Raw genomic sequence first — 19,596 nt, 5'->3', positions numbered from 1 at the left:
TTGAAAAAATACAAATTAATTAAATAAACTTACTTGAACTCTTGCACATGTTTTTTTACTATTTTTATTCATAATCACTATTTGTTTTCAGTACTGGTTTGTTATGGCTCCTCCACTCAGGTTTGTTATCTCCCCACTATCCATAAACATTTTATTAATAATTCAACGTTATATTGATATAATAATTTTATGGAAAAAATGTACCTACCATTTTTATTATTAATCTAATAATTTAAAAGAAAAAACTGTCATAGGCGTGTATTACAAAATATGATCAAATATTCAAACCGATATACCACACAGTTCTAAATAAAAAACTAAATAATAATGACCCTTTTGAAATGATTTTAAAAAATATAGCAGAATTTTGGGAACCACAGAAAGCATAAATATTTTTATACATTTTTTAATTTATTATTAGATTATTAGATTCATAAATATCAATAAATAAACTCATTATTTTGTATTTATATGTCGTGTTTATTATTATTATGGATGGCAGAGAGATAACAAACCTGAGTGATGAGGCTATAACAAACCAGCACTTTGTTTTCATGTATTATTATTGATTGTTCATTTAATCTTGGCCATATTATTTTTGATCTTTCTATTATAGAATATGTGAGTTGATTGTCATTCTAAAATGCTTAAAATTTAAGAAAAATTAATTACTTGGTGACTTGGTATGTGCACTGGTCAGAATAGTTGAATAAAAATGTTACATTCAAATATCTTGAGTAGTATGATTATTGTTGTTAATGGACAGTTTTTTAATATTATGGCTATCAATATTTTTAAAATTAAATATAAGTTGCTTAGGTGCCTGTTTAATATACTTGTCATTAGTTCATCTGCACCTCACCACCAATCTGACCAGAGAAAAAAAATGAGAAATAAGTTATATTGAAAAATATAAATATAATTTAGATTCATAAAAATCACATTTTCACTATTTGGAAATGTCTTAAAATTAATAAAATTTATTGAGATATTATAATTTAATCATTGAAATTATAGTTTGATAATGCAGAATAAAATTATGTATATTCATATTTGTGAGTATATATATTATAAATAAATGACCTAATTTTATACATGGAATTTAATGGAATTTATTTTATTTATTAATTTAAGTAACAATATTTATAGTGAAAAAAATATAAATATACCAATATATTACAATTAATGAGCATTTTTTACAATAAATATTTAAATTAAAAACTCCCAAAACATATTCTAATGGCCTAAAATATTAAATTCATCATATTGTGGTACATTAAATTTATTAATACCATTGTAAAAAAAATTAAAATCATACATTTCACAAATAAATAAATTTGTTATCGTATAGAATTATTAAGTTTAACATCAAAATATAGATTTGTGAGTATTGAATATGAACATATAAAACAAAATATATATATACAAAATCTTTTCCCTGTTGTGCTTGCCAATTTGAAAAATCTAGATATATTTCTTGCCAAATTATGAGAAAACCCCATCATTAACAACACAATCATGTGTATACTATCATGTTGTTCCTTTGATGAATATAATTCAGGTATTGAACTAAGCAAAAATGGCACTACTATTGACTAGAAAAAAATCAAACGCAAAAGTATTAATAATATCATAGAAATATACAGTATCGGGTTTATAAATTGAATTAATTATGTAAACAGAGCCTGAGTCTAGCCGTAATCATATTAATACATCTATCTAATAGTTTGAACTATTACTATAATTTAAAAGCTATCATAATATTTACTTAAAAGACCTACTATGAAAGGAGCTAATTTAAAATTGGTTATTAGCTAGATTGCCTAGATTCAAATATTAAATTCTAATACTAATTTTTACAATAAAATAAGAAAATCTATTTAAATATTCAATTATGCATTACTTACATTGCCAAATAAAAATCCTAAGTCATAGTAGAATAACACTAAAACAATTTGAGATAATACAATATGTAAGATTGTAATAAATGAAAATTTAATTTCATATTTAACATTTTTGGAATGTAATTTTGGATTGAAATGATCAGGTTTATAGTTAAACACTTGTTGGTTTTCAATAACTGTTGGTATCACATTTTCTTTAAAACATTTCTGAACAGAAAAATCGGGCAATTCAGAATTCTGTGAACAATTTTCTGAAAGTAAAAACAACATTCATAATTTTTACAATTGATTAAGGTATATAAATTATAGAGACGACAATAGTAACTTTTGGTTTTCCAACATATGATGTATCCTTCTACTTAAAAAAGAAAAAAATACAGCTACCTTGTTATGTATAATATTCTTAATAATAAAAAAAAAACTAAAAAGAAATATAAAGAACATTTTTAAAATCTAATTATTTATAAATTACATAAAAAATAATATTAATATTAAATAAATAATTATTTATTACCAGGTTTGTCTTTTATAAATTCAGATTGTTCGTTTAATATGTTTTGATTAGAATTTAATGAAGTAATTTTTTTAAGTCTATGTTCTGAATTCTCTAATATTCTTTTGCGCCTCGCTTCACGTCTGTCTTCTATATTCATTTTATAAGTTTTATAAATTGAACATTTAATTGGTTAGTAAACAATCACTTGCAAAAAATAAAATTATTACTCATTTATATACCTAAAGATATAACATATTTTAACTTTATTTTTGTAATTTCAATGTCTTGACTCAAGAATTTGGTTTAGAATCGAAATTTGAAACAATTTAATAGTAAGATAATATTAGGTGTTTGATTTATTTTATTAAAGCTAGGGTTATTACTTATTATGCACAGTATACTCGGTCTTTAAACTACTATGAAGACTTATTGAATATTGGCTATTTGGCATTTATCCTTATTGCCGTACTGGCCGTATTATCATTTATCAGTATTTCAGTAACATTATTTTGCTTTCTTATCCATGATAAAGCTTTATATTATTAACTACTATTAAGTAATAAACGCGTTCTCGTCGAGAGCTAGGCGAGCTAACGATTTACTAAAAATTTGGTAACTGTATCATAAATGATCTAGTCAATCTACCAAAATTTTTGTAATATACCTATTCTGGCTATTTTAAACACGCAAATTAATAATAATATGATTAAATATTAGTAAATACCAAATGTCTAAATAGTAATATTAATATTACATAATGATGTAAAATTTTCGGATATATTGCAAAATTATATTCTTATTCCACTTATTTTACGCTGATTATATACTTGTCTATGCGCTGATTATTGGTGCGTAAACAAAATAAGAGATTATGGCATATTTACAAAACAAAACTGTTCAATTCGAGCATTGACTTATTACTGGGATATTGTGATATTGTATTAATTTGTTTTATTATTATGAAGGATTTATTCACGAAAATAAAACATTATTATTTATCAGTTTTATTGCCTTTTGAAAATCGTTAAATATAATAATCTAAGTATAATCTAATTTTTAAATCAAAACTACTTAGTTTAGATAATCTACACTATTATATAAAATTGTAAGGATTCTTCTACGACCGCGCTAACCCGCTAACCGAGAAAACTACAGAACCGATTTGGCTAAAATTTTTTACTGTTATACCCGACACTCAGCTGAAGGTTTTAGTACCACTTTTGTCAATAGTAAGTTAAAGTTTATAAAAAATTAAAAACAATTGTACCTTTATGTGCGGCGTGGCGGCCCACGGGATTACAACTACCTGCAACTTGACTTTTTTGTTCGTCAAATAGTATTGTGTTTGATATCCGCGTGTAGATATGAATAATATTGTTCAGAAAAGTTTATTGCACGTACACCGACAACATGTATACCCAATATTCGTATTTATCAGTAATCTATACTATTATGTATATATTATTATATTATTATTATGTACGTTGGCGTAGATCTTCGTACAGGGTGCTTTTCACATGGACATTTATGCGTGGGATTTTCTCGAACTAGGGATCCGAATCATCTTATGTTTTTAATTTCAACAGGAATAAAACAAAAAACGTCATATAGTCAGAAGTCTTATAAAATTCTTTATCAACCAAAAATTACTCAGCGTTTCTTTTTTATCTGTATTTATTTTTAATAAAAATATATTTATCATTTATTTCAATCCGTTTTCATTAACCGTTTTTTATATTTACTTGCCGATCACATTAAACAATAATATTTAAATAAAAAGTTCTATATATCATGGTCCGAAGCAGTGACGTGTCTAGAACTTTTTTTGTGAATGGGCCACAAAAGTTAAGTTCAGAATGGTTATACCCCCTCCTTTTATTACAATTTTATCTATTTAACTTTTAGTATTTTTATTCTAAATGATTAATTTTAATATTTTTATGATAAATGGTAGCTTACCTTTTATTAAAACATAAACTATTTAAATATTCAAATCTTACATTTTTATTGAAATACCTAACCTAATCAATACAATTTTTTCTAACTATAAATCATATTTTCTTTTTTCATTGAGCATCGGACTTATACTAGTCTAGTACTTATATAAAAATGTGGGTGGACACTTGCCTACCAGGACCACCCCCTAAACACGCTACTGGTCCGAAGGCAAAATAAACAACCAATCACGGTCGAAGTGCTTCCACTATGAGTCTGTTTTAAATGTTATCAGATATATTATCGTTGTTAGGAGAAATGACTAATGAGATCATTATTACTACGGGTTTAGTTCACCGCATATACATATAGTAACTACTATTCATTTATCTATTGATATATCTATTTATATATTGTTATCATTTATCCTATTTTATATTTGAAATATTTTTTATCTCACTATCTTATACTTTATTTAAAATTATAAAGCAGTGAATTTTACCTGGGATAACAATAATTTTCAATTTTTAGAAACTAATTATTTAAAATTAAAAAACGAATTGAATAGGTAACCTTTATTTTTTAAATACTGTCATACATTTATATAGATACACATTTCTATAAACTATATATTATAGGTAAAGAAATATTTTATGAAAACATGAAATTTTCATTCGAAAACATTTCTAACGAAAAAAATGTCCATTTAATGAATTAATCTTGTGTTACTTTTCTTCGACAAATTTATAAACTATTATTATTATAAAGTACACACTCAGTTCGTGTTTAGACGTCGTACAGTCCACACGTTAATTGTTTCGCGTTCCACTTTTACCAAATCTCGTTAGCCTGTTGTCTTGTACGTCATCGTGTTCAGAGCTTGTCGCGGTACCTGTACCGCCGGTAATGTATAAATTATCTAAATATTCTCCCAAGGCCAACCCAAAATATATTTTATCTACATCATTATGAGTAACCCTCATCATCCATTTACTCCTATCACCAGAAAACCTCAATTAATAATTAATAACAATAAATCTGCAAAGAATTCTATTCCACCGTTAATTATCAGTAATCAGCTATTAAATGACCAAACAGGTGGTAATTCCCCCTCTGACCTCTCTGACAACGAATCTGGCTAGCAAACAGTCTCACCTAGTGATGTATCACTAGGAATATACCCAAGGGGATTCCCAGAAACAGGGAATATTCCTGGAATATTCCCCAACCTCTGGGGAAGTTTCTTTAAAAAAAAAGGAATGTAAACAGAACGACAGTCTATACAACTTAATTAAGTTAAGTTTATTCTTTTGTAATGTTTTTAGATAAAAATATTAGTCATTTGGACCTTTTACCACCATAAGTTTAATTTAACACTGAAACACATGATTAATATTTAAAACTTGTTATACTCCCGGAAAATTCCTGGTGTTGGAAATGTTCCCAGGAATTTCCTCGGGGAAATACCCGAAACTAAATTCCCGGAAATTTGCACAACACTAATCCCACCATTATCTAAACACGTCTGATCTCCAAATAACATATCTTCTCTTGCTAAAAAAACACCTGACAAAAGCATTTTTATTTCCGCAAATCGTTTTTCTCCGATTGCTCCTGCTACTGTTGATGAACCAATAGACTCAACTGTCACAAATGAATTAAATAATGAAAACAAAAATTCAAAACCACCTATTTTTATTCAAGATAAAATAAATTACAACAATTTCTGTGCAAAAATCATCGAATTAACTGATGCTACCGGCTTTGATTGTAAAAAATCTACCACAGGAATCAAACTCCAAACATATAGCCCTGAATCTTACAGAACAATCATTAAATACCTCAACTCTCAAGACTAACAATGTCTCATTTCATTAATTTCAACTAAAAAAGGAAAAAGCATGTCGTGTCGCAATCAGAAACCTGCACTACACTATTGATATCTTTTTTATTAAACAGGAACTTTTTAACAAAGGATTTGACGTCAAAAATCTACCTCCGAAAGCGATCGTTCATCTTACTCATATCTATAATGCAGCTCTTCGGTTATTTTATTTCCCAACCACCTGGAAAGTATCTGTTATTGTTACAGTACTCAAACCGGGAAAGCCTCCAAAAATCCCCTCCTCGTACAGGCCCATCAGTTTACTACCAGTCCTGGGTAAAATCCTTGAAAAAATCATTCTCAAGTGAATCACCACCATAACACAATCAAAAAAAACCATTCCAAACTTCCATTTTGGCTTTCGTGCTCACCATGCCACAACTCATCAACTTTACAGGGTTGCGGACACTATCTCCGCAGCTCTCGAAACCAAAAAATATTGCGCCGGTATCTTTCTGGACGTCGCGAAAGCATTTGATACCGTCTGGCGTGATGGTCTCCTCTTCAAATTAAAAAATTTTTTTCCAGCCCCCTTATACCCAATACTTAAGTCATATCTTGCCAACCGCTCTTTTAATGTCCGCTATAACTTAAAACACTCAAAACAAAATCCTATATTTGCTGGTGTCCCTCAAGACAGCGATATTGCTCCTTTCTTATATACCATATATACGTCGGACCTGCCCACAACTGAAAATACTTTAGTTGGAATATATGATGATGATACTGCCTTATTATCAGTTTCTTCTGACAATATTACAGCATCTCATCAACTACAAACTCACTTAAATACTCTCTCACAGTGGTTTATCAACTGGAAAATAAAAATCAATGAATCCAAGTCCTTTTTTGTGACTTTCTCACTCAGACCTCTAAACTGTCCAGCCGTAACAATCAACAACATCACCATTCCTCACTCGACAGAGGTAAAATATCTTGGTCTTACATTCCACAGACGCCTTGCCTGATCTCCCCATCTTAAAGACAAGCGTAAGTTTCTTAACTCCAGACTTCACCTGCTAAGATCACTGCTTGGTTTGAACCTTACCCTACCCATCAAAATCATTCTCTATAAAACTCTTCTTCAACCAATATGGACATATGGTATACTAATCTGGGATTCTACTAAGAACTCGAACAAGAAAACTATACAAGCTTTCCAAAACATCACTCTTCGTTTAATCACTGATGCACCCTGGTTCGTTTCGAATGAGACCCTAAACTCCGACCTCAAATTACCTTCCATCGACGATACAGCTGCTATCTACTACAAACACTTCCACGCCAAATTTCAAGTTATTCTTAACCAATTAATCAATGAGTTAGCTTCGCTAACACTTCCAGGTAACCCAACCAGACGCCTTAAGAGAAAATGGTGCCATGATTTGATAACTTAAGTTAAAACTTATAAATGTAAGAGGTGTCACAAGTATGTGATTCCCTCCTCATGTGCTTATTCCTGCTTGTCTGTAAATTTATTATTATTACTTATTGTACTATGTATAGATTGTAATTCTTAAAATAAAGTCAAATATATTTAAAAAATAAAAAAAGTACACACTCATCAAGAGTACAGATCGTATGGCTATCATACCAAATGTAATATGCGTCAAAATGATGTGCGGCGAAATGTCGTACGCGTCAACTGTCGTGCGACTAAAAGACCACGGCGAATTGACGCTCGACTAAATTACCTTGACCAAATGACATATATCCCCTCTTGATATATATTATATATTAATTGTATTGAATATTTTTTAATTATATGTATAGGTAGCTGGTAGGTAATAAATAATAATAAATTATTAAAAAAAAATTCAAGTCAATTTTTAAAGTTTTTTTTCACATCATTTCTTTAATGACTTCCGCAAAAATAAATCAGCGTTGAAAAACGTCTTTAAAAAAAAAAATTTTAATTCGCGAGGAGCATGGTAAAACGTGTTTGTTCCAGTTGAATAAACTATTTTTGGTAGTGTTGGGTAAATCACTTAGTTTGCATGCAATGACAAATGTGGTATTATACATCTAGTCATGTAGACTAATATATCTCAATATTATTCTAGATCAGCGTTTCTCAAAGTGTGGATCGCGGCCCACTAGTGGGTCGTCAGTCAATTTTTAGTGGGTCGCGAACAATTTTTTGAATTATGTCAATGCTGTTATTAACCATAACAGAAAACAAGCACACATTTTGCATACACCTTATTATTAAAAATACATTTATAAAAATAAATTGATTATAAACCTATAAAATACTAAATATATATAACAAATTTATACATATTTATATAATACAAATTTTGTTTTTTATAACTTCTTTTTGAAAAGTGAAACCATGTGGGTCGTGAAAGATTTTTCGGTGTAAATTTGGGCCACGGTACTAAAAAGATTGAGAACCACTGTTCTAGATCGTTTACGATGCTAGAAGTGCTACTTCCAGTAAACTACATAAAAGTCAAAACTATTAACTATTAGTTTAGGATAATTAAAATTGTTGACCGTATAAATTATAAACTAATAGACACGGCCTACAGCAAATATACGCGGTGTACTTTCCTTCCTTCTCCAATATGAGGCTAGTCCAAAAAACGAGTGTTAGATATTTAATTCACCTAAATATTGTTATGTAGTACTATATACATTATTATACATATATTTATTTATACCTATGTGTGGTTCATTACAACTCATTCTAAAATTGACTAAAATGATAATTTTTTATCTTCAATTTATAAATGGATACATTGTTTCTCTAATTTTCTATTCTTAAATAATTAAATATAAACCCTTGCACTAAATCAAAGAATTAATATAAATAATACACATAAGGAAATAAGTTATTATTATAGATGGGTGTAAGTAATTGTATCTAACTAAAAACTCTAAGCTTCAAATATGAATAAAAAAAATTTGTACCTATGTATTTTTAATTAGTTATACAAATTTAAAAGAACACTATACCCTCACATATGTTGTGTACGTCTTACAAAAAATACAACATAGTAAATTTGCGTTTAGTTGTGTTTTATTATAGCTTTTATATATTAGAGTGAATTTATACTTATTAGTTATTATCAAAGTAATGAACATTATCTGCGCATAAGAATTGGATTTTTACGATATTTTAATTTTTAAGTAAAATATGAGTTTTGATGTATTATAAATATATTTTTATCAATAATAATTGAAAAAAAAATATCAAAATCTTGTATATATATATATATATAAATAGCTATAAAAAAAAACACAAAATATTTCGAAAATTGCCAACAATTTCTATTTTTTCTTACTGAAAAGTATAGAAAATTTATTATTTTTATCCCCTTCCCCTTAGTACGAATTTGATCCAAAATTTACTAATAGACACCACTCCCAAAGTTGAAATTCATCAAATTAATACATTTATAACGTCCAAAAGGTAATGATAGACTGATAAAAACAAGCATCATTGCATAATTAATATATTATATATCATTCCGTTTAAAATCTAAAATAATAATTTGGAAAAGTCGAGCTTAATTCTAAAGTAAACATAATTATAAAGAAAATGTTTATTCAGCTTATTGTTGGATTACAATAACTACGAGGCATATCCAGAAAGTAAGTGTACTAAGGCTCTCATGACCGCAGGAAATATTTTTTACTATGTTCGCTACACTGCTGTATAGCTTTACTCCTCTCGTTTATAACAAGACCATCACAAGTTCAGTACGTTGAAAACTGTGGTCACAAGAATTTTTCTCGTGAAACATGTCGATCGAGTTTGCCGCCAAGTGCGAAATCCGCGCCGTCATTCATTACCTCTATGGAACGCTATAAACTGGAGGGTGATAATTTTCTCAAGTCTATTGTTACTGGAGATGAAACTTGGGTTGCACACTATATGCCTGAAACCAAGAGACAGTCCGAACACTAGTGTTCACCCTCAACCAAAAAATTCAAAACCGATTTCAATCAAAAAAATCATGGCATCAGTGTTTTGGGATCACAAAGACGTCATATTGATTAAATATTTACCTCAGGGTGAGACCATCAAAGCAGCAAGGTGTTGTGAAACCCTATAAAAATTGAGGAGAGCTATTCAAAATAAAAGGAAAGGTCTGTTAACAAGAGGAGTCTGCCTGCTGCACGACAACTCCAGACCCCACACAGCCAATGTCGTGAAACAATTTTTGGGCTCATTTGGATGAGATGTTTTGAACCGCCCTCCGTATTCCCCGACCTGGCGCCTTCAGATTACCATTTGTTCACTTCTCTGAAGAAGCACACGGGTGGAAAAAAATTGTTTACTGACGAGGAGGAGAAGGGGCGGTCGAGAAGTGGACAAAGGAGGTGGCGGCAGACTCGATCGACATTATTCACAAGAAAAATTTTTGTGACCACAGTTTTCAATGTACTGAACTTGTTATGGCCTTGTTTTAAAGAAGAAGAGTAAAGCTATACAGAAGTGTAGCGAACACAGTCCAAAAATATTTCCTGTGGTCGTGAGAGCCTTAGTACACTTACTTTCTGGATATGCCTCGTACATGTTTTAATGCGGCTTAGACAGTGTTGCAACTAGAATTCTTGGGACTCGGACGACGGACATAGTCAATGTATGGGGTTTACATAAGGTATATGTAAATTATATTTTTTCTAGATTATTTATACAAAAATAAATAATGATGGTGATTTTTTTTTTTTAAAAAAGCCTAAAAAGATAATGTGAAGGTTCACCACGACAGTGACCAGTGTATTGTTATTAAAATATAACTTCTACTTCACTTTAACAAGTGTTCTTTTTTTATTATAAAATAAATATTAATTAACGCTTTTGTAAACATATATGGTTCTAAAAAATATTGCATAAGGCATAACATAAAGATTGCATGTACCTATATTATATTATATTTAAACATATAATTATATAAAATAATCTTTACCATATTTAAAATGATAAAATATGTATCACAAACACAAACATATACAAATAATAATAACTAATAAGATATCAATTGATCAAACTTGTTACTTGATATATTATCTGCAATAGACAAAAAAATCAACAAATTATATAACTGTGCTTTGAATTAGTAAGAACTAATGACACGGGTCATGGGCGGCAATTAGTGATTAGTCTAGCCGTCTAGGGTTAGAATGTTTATGATTTTGCAATTTTCGCATATTTTTTTATGTTGTCCAATAGCTTTTATTATTATATAGAAATGTGTTTCATGATATCTATATTCAAAATTTTATTTTGCATACAATTGCATATTTTACCATTTTTTATTTACAAGTGCATTATTTGTGTTTTTGCTGTTTTTAAGCGCACATTTAACGGTTTTGATGCAAAATTCTGAAAAATATATATTTTATTAACCGAATCTGAAATAAGTTTAATTATCTGTATTTTTAAAAATTATCACTTATTTTATTTTTTATTTTATATTGTTATACTGAGTAAAGGCACCTATTTAAATATATAATACATATTAGCACCAAATAGACGAAGATTTACAACGGAACATTTAAAACAAACAATAATTATTCAATGTAACTCTTTTTAAAATATGTGTTTTTTATATTTAATTTAATTTTATATGGTAAATAAGAAAATTCGAAAATGTAATAGACATAGACAATAGTTAATACAACGAGCATATAAAAATAGTACCGACCTAATTTGTTTATATTCTATTAATAATTAAATTTGTCTCTACATTTGTATTTATTGTATTTTTTTTTTTGTCCACAATTTTTTATTTTTAATGCATATTTTTCAAATTTTTTACGTATTTAGTTATTTTTTAGTGCATAAGTGCTTATATTTTCATAAATTTTAGTGCATAAATATCCTAACCTCGTCTTGGAGCAGATTAACTTGTATTTTAGTATGAGGTTTAATTAACTAGTAGTCAGTAGAGTTGTACATGTACATTAAGATATAGACATTTTTTCAAAAGTTTTTGGTCAAAAGTAATTACTAATTCAGTTTTCTTTATATGATTTGTTGTAGCCGTTGTAGGTACCTAATTGTTGACTGTATAGACTATAGAGTTGAATTATTCATTAAATATTTATATAAGCATTTACCATGTTCTAGACATGATATAATTTTTTTAAATATTTTACTTCTCTTTGTGCTATTTATAAATATTTGAAATTGTCGATTTTATAGTTTCGTTATTTTACATATCATAAAAGGCGGTAATATGAAAATTTAAAAATGAAAAAAAAAACATTGTAATTAATAATTATACTAATTAGTAATTACATAGTCAGTAAAACTACCAAAATTCAAAAAAAAAATATAAATTATTGAAAATTTACCAGAATTTATGAACACAGCAGATATGACATGAGTTTAGAGTTGGAATCGTGTTTCAAATTGTATTTGTTTTTGCTTATGAAAAAAAAAAATATATTCATTGGTTCCTGCCAAAACTATGCAACGTTTTCATTTTTGTGCCAAAGTTATCTTAAAGAATCTTTTCAGCTCCTACATCGTCCAACACCATATCTGTTTAAAAACATTTTAGTCTATTTTAAAAATCGTACGTAGGTATTTTATTTTATGTAGGTAGGTTCCGCAATATAATTAAAGTTTCTATTATTAAAAATATTTTGACATACCTACCTATTATAGAGACATCAATTTATATAAGTACGAGTAAAATATTTTTTTGTCTTTTAATTTTTGTTTAGAATGATGAATGATGAAAAAATTAGTTTAATAGTTATACACATATTATATTGATAAGTTTAGTGACGTTAAATGTTGATGTTGATTACTTAATAAGTCTATTTTTTTTTCTTTTTGCAAAAACCAATTACTGAATATGGGTATATTGGGTATTGTCGGTGCTGATTTAATTTAAAATTAACTTAAACCCTAAGTTTAAGATAAGGTACATTTTTAGCTAGTGACTAGTGAGGTGGAAATGGTGGCATGATTATGGTGACCAAATACCAATTCATGTAAAAGTGGGAGTTGGTATCTTAGAGATTTCAGAATCATTTATAATTTATGAATAATATAACTATGTAATATTATGTATTCTATAAATTTACTATTTAGGTTGTATGGAGAATTAGTCTCCACAACATTAACACGGATAAAATAACAATAATCTAACCTGAGTGAATACTTATTTTTAATAGTTGCTTTATAGAAAAAAAAAAGGTCACGTCGTCATTGCTTTTAACTACACCGAATAATAAATTATAATTACCTGACCAAAATTAAATGATAACTACTTATAAATTGGATTGTTGTAACTTGTAGATAACGCATATTTTAGTGCCTATTTAGAACCAACAACCGCATTTAAACTTGAATGTATATAGTTTATCGTTTCTTTGAAAAATGATCTTTGAACTTAAATGTCGATAATTTAAAAATATGTAAATAATGAATTGAATAATAGGTATATTTATCACTCAAGTAAATTATTACAAAACCATTTGAAATATTACTATGCCGCGTACCTAATATACTTTACCATAGAAAAATAATCGATAGATACTATTACGATCTTAGTAATAGTAAAGTATTATTATTTATATAATATTTTGGATTAAGATTTTTAAGTATAATTAGTTTACTAATTTTTCTTACAATTACATAATATACATAACGATTTACATGTATAGTAGTAATATTATAATCCAATGATTCCAATGATATAATGGTATACAGTGTATGGTAATGGTACCACCATTAATTAAGCGAGAGTAGGTATAGAAAAAAAATGAAGGTAAATGATAAACAAACAACCTATAGGTAGGTATACTGGTATTGCCATGACTGAGCAACCAAATCAAACGGACTAATATAATAAAATATAAATATATTAGTCGGTCAGTCAGTTTAGAGCAGTGGTAGAAGTCGCATCTTTTATTCTTGTATTTTTACTCGCGTAATAGACAAGTGTTTATTATTAATGTTGGCGATTTATACCGTGATTTAACTGGTAAGATTTTGTTGGTAATATTTAATTTTAACTTGATATAGTGTGTGCTTAAATTTAATGCTTAATATTAATTGTAAATTATAAGTGTACATAATATAATATATACATAATGTACAATATATTATATACTCATGTACGATGTATGCTATGCTTGTTATAATATGTTGTTAAACTTAAATCGTCTTCATTATTTAATCGTTTTAATGAATGTTTACTGGTACCTATTATAAATGTTTAAATAGGTATTAGGTAGACACCTACAAACAACTTGTATTTTAAATGCGTTTTATGAAATATTTAGTTTTAATTTTAATACAATTATCATAATTTATAATAATTATACAATATCTAATTAGCTTAAATTAAAAGCATTTGATCACTTGAATAACTCTATAGACTACAATAATCGTAAATTTACTAATAAAGAAATAATTTTTTTAATGGTTTTTTGATTAATTACGTTGTTATTATGTACCTACCCATTGTCAGTAAATAAAAATAAAGGTATAATTTATTATTAATTTGTAAAATATACAAATAAAATGTAGTGGAAGTTTGGTATACATCACACCGTTTGTCATAAATCATCATCATTATTATTATATAATATTTATAACAATTATAGTTAGAAGTTTTTATAGGTAAGTTCAAGTATTAATTATTAACTAATAATATAGATTAAAATGTATTATGTATTTAATATTTATGCTATATATCAATTAGCTACACTAAATTATCAATTTGAAGATATGCACTTAATGAATTAATATTACCAACATTTATAGTAAACTGTTATAAAATTCTTAAAAAATAATATTAATTTAATATTTAATATATAGGTATTAAAATGTTTAATTATAACTTATAAATTATAAGTACTAAGTAGTAATTAAGTAGTACATTTTATTACCTATGTATATTTTATTTAACACTAATAATGAATAGACAGTACATTTGTAGGTACTTGCACTTAATTGTGCTATTTTTAAATACCTATCTAGTATAGACATAGATTAAATATATTCATATTAGTAGTATATTTAATCTATGGTATAGGGTAGTATTTTACTATTTTACTACCATTGAAATATTTAAGAAGTAGCTAATAGTAATGCAATAGTATTGCTAACAATTATACTATATTAAAAAAAAAATGTATATTTTCATAATGATGACAATTTGAAATATTTGATTATTAATATCATAGTTTGACTTTATTTTTTTTTATGGCTGCAAATTGCCAAATGTTACCTAAAACTGTATGTTAACTCTATAGTAGTACCTTTCTATCTATTAGATACTAGCCACTACCCATAAGTACAGATTAAATATAAAACATATAGTTGTATAGGTATTTAAAAAATATAAATATATATTTTGCATTCCAGAATATTATTATAATTTAAATTAAAATAACTATTGTTACAATAGTTTATTTTTATACTATTGTATTTTGACTAAATAAAATCTATAATTCTAGATATATAATTAATAGTTATAAATAAATAAATATACTTAGAGTTTAGGACAGTTATTAATTCATTATTATTTAAAAACATTATAATTTATATATCTACATGTTAATAATTTATTTTATAATTTATGATTACTTATTTGACATTAATAATTTATCAATTATCAAGCCATACTAAAATCCACGTATGATTGTATAAAAGTGTGCCTATATATTTGAAGACCAAAATAGTTAAGTTAAAATGATTAACATGATAAGTTAAACCTTTTAGTAAAGAAATACTTACAGACTTCAGTGATACTGATAACTGATAAACCACTATACAGTTACAAACTTTATAAATAGTAGAAACAGTATAGTATGATATTTATTAAATAAATATGTATGAATATTATTACTAATAAGTAATAAGTAATTAATAATCTTTAGTCTGATTAGCACTTGATTTTTATTTTTTATTGTTTCCATTTTATTACATTAAATGTATAGAGCTTAATATTATTAATAAAATAATATCTATGTGCTACGTTATACATAATATATTATTTTTTACATTAAATACAATAATTAGTTTATTTTGTTGTTTTTAGAGTTCACTAAAAGTGATTACCTACTTAAAAAATAATATCTTGAAGAAGTATGGATTTGTTTTATATTAATTTATGATAAATATAAATGCACATTTTTATATGTTTAGAGTTATTGAATATTATTTAAAACTCAGAATGTTATGAACAATTATTAGAACAATAAACAAAACGTATTATTATATTATGACTGGTAATTAATTTTTTTCAAATGTGAACACAAAAAACAATTTTTGGAAAGTTCTCCAAAATTTTGAAAATAATATTTTGCATTTTATTGATTGTATTAATCTAAAAAAAAAAAAATACAAAATATAGTTTGAAATTACTACTACATTTTAATTTTTTTTTATGTTTCTTATTTTTCTTGATATATAACAATTAATAGTAAATTATTAATGTATATTAATTAAACATACATTTTAATTAATATTCAATGTATGTTGTCATTTATAAAAGTAAAACTCATGAAAGCATACAGTGATAAGAAAGGGGTAAGTTATAACTATTCTATAGAAGGTTTTGAGTATACCTCATCATTGAGGAGTAATTCACTGTAATGTATGTATCAAGTTTGAGTTCAATGATAAATCATTACATATAAAATTTTGACCAGACGATCTGTCAACTTATATTTTTTGATATATTTATTTTGCTAGTAAAGTAATTTATTTTACTAATACTAATATGGTAAGTTGAATTATTTTTTGATGACAAAACATTGTAATTTAAAATGTAATTTTGTATTTAAAATATAGTACTATCAGTGGCGCCGAGGTTCATTTCAAATCATGTTATGAAATTATACATTTTTATATAGACATCCACCATCTAAATTTGTTTTATAGACCCACATTGTATAACATCTTTATATAATTACTAATTATAGCTAGATGGACATAAAACCATCTAAAATTGTTGACCTGTATTGTATGATATTGCTTTAGATTTTGGAGAATTAAGCCATTTATATAATTGTAATGTATTTATGATAGCTTGAATTCAACAAATACTTTATTTGGACAATAGATATTATCTTTAAGTCCGACATTAAAAATAAACCTATGAGGTATGGGAAGCACCATCTACCCAAAACATGTCTTGCGGTCGCAATACTTGGACATAGTGATTGGCGCTATTAAGTATAATAATATACGTTAAAATTTTCAAGTACTTTTAAATAATATTTTTAAATCATAACAAAACAACTTTAATAGTTATTCTTTGTAAAATGTCAAATTTTGTCTAAATTTGAACTTAAAATATCTTTAAAACATGTTGTTTATATATTTTTAATTTTTAATTTTTGGTTACAGTGTAAATTACTTATAAGAACCCTTGTATTAAAATTTTAATCCTTATCTATAACAATTAAACATTTTATAAATTTTTAACTAAAAAATTATTTAAAAATTTTCATGATTTTGATAGATTTCAAATAAACTTTTTAATGCTCATAAATAAAAAATCGTTCCTATAAATCTTTAATATTTTCAATTTTTAAATAGCTACGATAACAATTTATAAGAAATCTTAAATTACATTTTCAAGCTTTTTAGCCCAGAAAAAAATATTTTTGACATTTATAGAAAAAAATTAAAAGTTTATATTGTCTATGAATGGCTAATAAAAATCAGTCAAGTATTTATTTTTAATTTATTCCTTATATTAATACTAATTTTGTGTAAAAATTGTTGTTTTTGCTTAATTTTTTTTTCTTAATTATTTTGAAAATATTAATTTTTATAGAATGAGTTTTTTCACTGTTAAAAGAATTATCATGCACTTAGATTGTAATATTGTATGGATAATTTTTTAAAATACAATTTCTAATATTCATTTTCCAGTTTATGTTTTATAATTACTTTTATGTTTAAAATATTTTTTATTTATAGAAAACTAGCACATTATTTGAAATTTACTCCCTTGGAACGCAAAGAGATCTAGAAGCGATGTTTTTCTGTGTTAGTTTATTACTTATTCGCTCATTTAACCTATTTATTATATTATTCTTATACAATATACACATATTTTTTTTAATCTGTTTATCTGCTAGTTATAACTAAAATCGTTGTTGGAAATGATTATTTTTTTTGAATAATTGCCATTTAATAAAAAAATAAAATAAAAACATGTTATTTAGTTAATAAACAAAAACAATTTTAACTGGTAAATATTTATGTTATAGATTTGTAAACAAATTTGTAGTTTGTCCCATTGTCCCTTCTATTTTTAATATACGTCATAATAATTAGTTTGGAAAATAATTTATACAATAATATTTCTATTATATATTATAATCTGTTTATCTGTTTACTAAAACTAAAATCGTTTTTGGAAATAACCTTGATGTCGCGAAAACATATTTTTGTTATGCGATTGTTATGAACAGCTTACCGAATATCATATAGTAATAAGCCTACAGCTTGTTTTTTGCTTTTATTATACATATATATTATATACATTGACACTATTCGAGGTCAATACTGAACTGTTGTCTCTCTTACCTGTACTACGTCATTTGCGCACATATCAATAAATACGTAAAGGTAAAATAAAATAAATTAATATTATTTATAGGTATACTAGCTGTTTGTCTGTTTATGTCGAAATTTAAAATGTTTATTTAATACTTGAAAAATTAATTAGAAGATACATTATTAAATTGTATATTTGGTCTATTTTTTAAATCATATTTAAATGATGAGTCAAACTGCCTTTCAGTTATTTACTGTGGTTGTTATTGTGTTTAAAGGTCAAAGAATCACTTAAAGTACTTCTGAACTACCTAGTGAAGTGTATATTAAAACAAGATCAATATTTTTTTAAACTTTTACAAATATTTATAATTCTTTAATATTAAGAAATTAAGAACAAATGTAATATGTAAATATGTATTTATTTTATATTACCTAACAGCTGGTCATATAGTAATAATAATGCATGTATAAATAAGTAAATAACTAGTCTGTAATTATATAGATACCATAACATTTTTCTTAAATTATTAATGAACATTTTGCGGATTATTTATGAAATATTTTTTTTTGATTCTGAGCAGTGATTAATGTACTGATTTACAATGATGTATTTTCTTTTTTGTGTATGTATACACGAAAGTAGTTAAAACACGCTTCAATGATCTAGTTTGTACTTTAAACAGGTTAAAAATTAACAGTATTTTTCAAAATAATTGGGAAAAAGAAAAAAAAATTAAGGAAAATTGGAAATTTATACGCTAAACTAGTTTTTAACCACATTGATTTCTTTATTTTGTTATATTTTAAAAACGAATAACTAGAAATTTTAAATTTTTATCAAGTGTAAAAGTGTGAAAATGTAGTAGTGCTTATAATATAA

At 26.0% G+C, this 19,596-nt stretch overlaps 2 protein-coding genes across 4 annotated transcripts in view; one reads left to right on the top strand and one right to left on the bottom strand.

Annotated features, from left to right (window-relative positions):
* Positions 1-1,203: 1,203 nt before the first annotated feature.
* LOC113549354 lies at positions 1,204-2,849 on the bottom strand. Its single transcript, XM_026950612.1, has 3 exons — positions 2,419-2,849; positions 1,908-2,155; positions 1,204-1,595 (listed from the first exon to the last, which is right to left on the bottom strand). Exons 1-3 carry the CDS (start codon positions 2,555-2,557, stop codon positions 1,341-1,343), a joined length of 642 nt encoding a protein of 213 aa, XP_026806413.1. The 5' UTR covers positions 2,558-2,849; the 3' UTR covers positions 1,204-1,340.
* An 11,191-nt stretch (positions 2,850-14,040) lies between these two features.
* The window catches only part of LOC113558718 (phosphatidate phosphatase LPIN2), a 26,413-nt gene continuing 20,857 nt past the window's right edge, over positions 14,041-19,596 (top strand). For all 3 annotated transcript variants that reach the window (XM_026964251.1, XM_026964259.1, XM_026964236.1), the window contains exon 1: positions 14,041-14,175. The gene's annotated coding sequence lies outside the window, so the exon portion shown is untranslated. The remainder of the gene's footprint in view (positions 14,176-19,596) is intronic.

Source organism: Rhopalosiphum maidis, chromosome 1, assembly GCF_003676215.2.
Source record: "Rhopalosiphum maidis isolate BTI-1 chromosome 1, ASM367621v3, whole genome shotgun sequence".
Classification (NCBI taxonomy): domain Eukaryota; kingdom Metazoa; phylum Arthropoda; class Insecta; order Hemiptera; family Aphididae; genus Rhopalosiphum; species Rhopalosiphum maidis.
Note: the sequence above shows the minus strand (reverse complement) of the source record. Positions and strands in the feature narration are given on the sequence as shown.

Excerpts from the sequence above, each read along its gene's own strand:
- LOC113549354 (XM_026950612.1), bottom strand. The coding sequence starts at position 2,557 with ATGAATATAGAAGACAGACGTGAAGCGAGGCGCAAAAGAATATTAGAG. Across the intron at positions 2,156-2,418 it reads ATTTATAAAAGACAAACCTG|AAAATTGTTCACAGAATTCT; the intron begins GTAATAAATAAT and ends TTTTACTTTCAG. Across the intron at positions 1,596-1,907 it reads TAGGATTTTTATTTGGCAAT|TCAATAGTAGTGCCATTTTT; the intron begins GTAAGTAATGCA and ends ATTTTTTTCTAG.